Source organism: Limulus polyphemus, unplaced genomic scaffold (genome assembly GCF_000517525.1).
Source record: "Limulus polyphemus unplaced genomic scaffold, Limulus_polyphemus-2.1.2 Scaffold684, whole genome shotgun sequence".
Lineage (NCBI taxonomy): Eukaryota > Metazoa > Arthropoda > Merostomata > Xiphosura > Limulidae > Limulus > Limulus polyphemus.
This window is the reverse complement of record NW_013666294.1, coordinates 23656-28774: the sequence shown is the minus strand read 5'-3', so window position 1 is coordinate 28774 and position 5119 is coordinate 23656. Positions and strand designations below refer to the sequence as shown.

Below are 5119 nucleotides of genomic sequence, written 5' to 3'. Positions count from 1 at the left end.
GTGCGGCTTTCTTTTGTCAAACCTTCATTTTGATATGATATTGCAATCAGAGAAAGGTCTCCATACAAAACTTGTCGGTACTTACTCTGAAACATTCCGCTTTGTGGCACGTACATGTGGTTCGGGTCAGGCGTACGCGCACGCACTTGTGTGTTCGGTTCTCTTGTTCCTTTATTGGCTTACGCTTTTCTGACGTCACACCCGTCACTCACACATCTCTAAGAAACGGGGGCGTGGCTTAAACAGAGTAGTAGAGTTGACACGAAAATTTGCATGAAAAACAATAAATTGGGCGTAGCTTTCCAAGGCCTTTAGGTATGACGGTTTATTTCGGGCTATTTACTTAGGGCTGGTACTCGAGCGCCGCTGGTGAATGAGAAGCGGAAAGTACAGCTGCTAGACAAGATGTAGTCCCAGTTAATCTATAAACTGAGAGGATCGGACCTGGCAGCTACTACCCCCCTCCCCTCGAACCGATACGTTGAGTGTTTATCTGTGACTGTGTGAGTGTACGGTGCACACCACGTAAAGTCACACGAACAAGGCTGTTGTTGTGTTCGCTTAGTTTTATCTCTGCTAATTTATAGAAAACATGTTATCTAAAGCGAAAACTAGCTCAATACTTGACTGTCACGCGGAAAGATGATCTTCAAACGAATGTTAACTGGACTAGAATTATGAGAAAATTTGCGAACGCTGTACGATTTGACCTTTAATCGGAGAAGAAGCTTTCGTTTGCAAGTATTTATTTTTGACCTTTTCTGTTTTTTTATTTTTTGGGTATCTATCAGTTAATTCGCAATGACGATGTTATCGCAAAAAGGCTATCAGGATGTAACATGTAGTATGAACTCCATGCAGCCCATTGCATCAATGAACAACAACTACAATATCAACAACCCCAGTGCTAATTCCATCACCATGGCTACCATGAATATGAGTTATTCTCCTCAAGGGTTTGGTGCTAACATGATGTCTCCCAACGCCATGGGAATGGGAAGAGGAGGATCCTGTATGAGTCAGGTTCCCCCAGCTTGTCCACTCGGAACAGGTATGAATTCTTTTAACATTGGTATGAATGGGATGTCTACCCATTCGTGTGTAGGGACTGTGCCAGATCTAAACTCCGTTGCTCAGGGCCGAGATTTTTCGGTCCCCGGTCATCATGCGGACTCATCCACTACTTCTGACCAAGGCAGTGGATCAGTGATCCAGCGATGTCATACCGATAAATCATATCGACGCAGCTACACGCACGCTAAACCCCCGTACTCTTACATCTCGCTAATTACTATGGCTATTCAAAACAGTCACCCGAAGATGCTGACACTCAGCGAGATTTACCAGTTTATCATGGATTTGTTTCCTTACTATCGACAGAATCAACAGCGGTGGCAGAATTCCATCCGTCACAGCCTCAGTTTTAATGATTGCTTTGTCAAAGTTCCTCGAACGCCAGACAAACCTGGCAAGGGGAGTTTCTGGACACTCCATCCCGATTCCGGCAACATGTTCGAAAATGGCTGTTATCTACGTCGTCAAAAGAGATTCAAGTGCGAAAAAACAGAATTCAGCAGGAAAGTACCAAAAGCCACTCAGGACAGCCAGTCGAACCACCACCAACAAAGTCAAGACTGCAGTTCCTCCTCCCCCAGCATTAAATCAGCTAACTCGACTGCCTTCCCTGCCGATTCACCTCCAAGACAACATCAACAACAGCAATACCATCACCCTCGCCAACAACACGTGCCCTCTCCTAGCAGTACTCCTACTTCTGTTACCCACCTGATCTCTATGTCGAATAACGACGGTTACAATGGTCACATTCTCGATGGTGGACAAAGCTGTAAACTAGATAATTCTTGCTGTAGCCCATTAGTCACAATGTGCCAACAACAACAGCATGCTACTGCTATGGACCTTCACTCTCAGGAACCGATTAGCCTATTCCCACGCACTTATAATGATATTGTTTCTCTTCATACCCCTCTACTGACCACTGGTAATCTGAAACAGGATCCGCATTACAATCCCTCCAGTCATCCATTTTCCATAAACAGTATAATATCCAATGAAAACAAAGCCGAAATGAAACTTTATGAAATGTCTCAATTCGGAGGTTACGGTCCGATGTCCCCTGTTGCACCAGGAAATACGTCCACCCCCAGCGATACATGTTATTACCACCCATCTCTGTACAATGTACATCCTTCAGCAACTTCAAGTTTATGAGATCACTGGTCACAGGAAATGGACAGGTCAGTGTGATTTTAAATGATCATTCAACCTCAGAAAAAATATGAAAGAGATAACCCCGTGTGAAATGGTACATAAGAAGCAAAGTAGGACTACTTTTATGGTGTTTGCGTAAGTCCTCTTACCAGATTGTCCAGGAGTAACAGTAGGTTATGTATGCATTTTATATCACACGCTTGTTTGGCCGAAACTGACTTTAAGGTGAAACATACGTACATTTAAATGTGTTTGTGTAACTAAAACTCAGGACAGAGAATATTTGAACCTTACGCGTTGGTTTACGATAGATATATCACACGGAATTATGTTCAAAGAACTAATCTAAACAGTGAAACCTGTGTAAGATAGTCAAAGTTAAAAAGGGGCTCATTATTCTGAAGTTTCTTTCTAAAGAACTAGAATAAATTATCAATATTATACGATGTTAACAAAGAGTTTTTGTTTAGTTCATCTCTATGTAATGGTTATGCATACATGAGTTGCTATACTACACCCTTTACGCATTTCTTATTAATCACTACTTTTTTATATTCTTGAGCATATTTTGTTTTGGCGCGCAACTATATCAGAACTATATATATAAAAAAAGAGTATAGAGTACAGTATGTTAGAACAAACCGATTATTTTCTATATTAGTGTTATATATATATATATATATATGATTTTAGATAACATCCCTAGCATTCTGTACACAGGTAGTTTTATAACGCAATCTATGTCAAGCAAAAACTGTACTATCAATAAATCCAAAATTCTTGTGCATTTCTCAGGATTCAATGTCCCTTTATTCAATTTCCCGTTAAGATATCAAGAGCAAAATATTTCAAAAATTTTTTTAATAAACATTCGTTTTTGTCAGCTATAATTTCACGTCAGTTCCCACTGAAACAATATTTACAACACTGATTTTTGTGTGGGCTATAATTGCATGTCAATTCCCGCTGAAACAATATTGTTTGTTTGTTTGTTTATAATTAAGCACAAAGCTACACAATGGGCTATCTGGGCTCTGTCCACCACGGGTATCGAAACCCGGATTCTAACGTTATAAGTCCGCAGACATACCGCTGTGCCACTGGGGGGCCTGAAACAATATTTACAACACTGATTTTGTCCGCTATAATTGTTCGTCAGTTCCCATTGAAACAATATCTATACCACTGATTTTGTCCGCTATAATAGCACGTCAGTTCCCATTGAAACAATATCTATACCACTGATTTTGTCCGCTATAATTGCACGTCAGTTCCCATTGAAACAATATTTATATCACTGATTTTATCCGCTATAATGCACGTCAGTTCTCATTGAAACAATATCTATACCACTGATTTTGTCCAGAATATTTATATCACTGATTTTATCCGCTATAATGCACGTCAGTTCTCATTGAAACAATATATCCGCTATAATGCACGTCAGTTCTCATTGAAGCAATATTTACATCACTGACTTCATAAAACATCTTCAAGCAATACAATTCGGTAACAAAGTTCTGAAAGCTTTAGTTTTGTGGCTTAAGACTGTTTTCTCGACTGATTTCACATATAATCAGATATTTCAAGTGATCGATGTTGGAATATGATTGGATAATGTTTATAGAGGTAATATTAGTCTCTATACTGTATATTTAAAAAGCTTACAACAACAACAACAACAACAAAAAAAACGCTGACGATTTTAGCAATACTATGAAAACTATATACTTTCTTCTTTTTTATTTATTGTTTTCACCAAAGAACTTCACAAAAATGTTAAATTCAAATGTCAGCGATTATTGGGTATATCAAAGTTGAATCTATGTACCTAAGTAATATTATGTACAAACATAAACAAACAAAACATTCAAATTAATGTACAGGTGAAATAAAACTGTTAATGAAAGAACCTATACATCTCTATCATTATCAGTTATTTCAAGGAAAATCAATGCACGTGAGTTTGGATCAAACTACGATCAAATAAAGTCTGGTTTTCGTATTTCTACATTTATTTCACAGTAAGTAAACTCGCGTGCACTGATTTTGCTTGAGACAGAGTATCGAATAATCAAGATTGCAAATGTAGATAAATTGTATGGATAGATGAAATGAAATATTTCTATAAAATGAGGAAGGAATAAAAATGTGTTATAAGCTACATAAAAATACCGTTGATCCATACAATGACATGTGACATAGTTGTGCAATAGATCACCATGTTGCCCGTACTAGATAACGGAACCTAAACCATGACCTAGTGAGTACTTAATATATGGCACAGTTATATACGAAAATGGGCCTTAACTAACCTATCAGTATATGGTTTTGTGGGGAAGTAATATTATTATTAAGGTAATTTTGTCCATAAGACTCGAGAAACCGATTTGATTCAAAATAAGTATTCTAAAGTAAATACATAAACACTGTTAGTTTATTAATGATTTATTTTTTTCAAACTGTTTCAAGAAAATATTATTTGTCCTCCGGTGGGACAGCGGTAAGTCTTCGGATTTACAACGCTAAAATCAGGGGTTCGATTTCCCTCGGTGGACACAGCAGATAGCCCGATGTCGCTTTGCTACAAGAAAACACATTCAAAATATGATTTCAAGCAATATGATATACTACCGTGTACACGCAAGCTTTTAAAATCGAAAAACAAACAGTTTAAGTATACATATGGGTTCTGAAAATAGAAAAACGGACAGTTGTAAGTATACATATGGGTTCTGAAAATAGAAAAACGGACAGTTGTAAGTATACATATGGGTTCTGGAAATAGAAAAACGGACAGTTGTAAGTATACATATGTGTTTCTAAAATATAGAAATAGTCAGTTATAAAGTTGTAGGTGTGTTTTTTAAATATTTTAGAGGACAAA

At 37.7% G+C, this 5119-nt stretch overlaps 1 protein-coding gene across 1 annotated transcript; it reads left to right on the top strand.

Annotated features, from left to right (window-relative positions):
- The first annotated feature begins 351 nt into the window (after nt 1–351).
- LOC106459933 (silk gland factor 1-like) lies at nt 352–2597 on the top strand. Its single transcript, XM_013919600.2, has one exon. It carries the CDS (start codon nt 802–804, stop codon nt 2230–2232), a length of 1431 nt encoding a protein of 476 aa, XP_013775054.1. The 5' UTR covers nt 352–801; the 3' UTR covers nt 2233–2597.
- Nucleotides 2598–5119: the final 2522 nt, after the last annotated feature.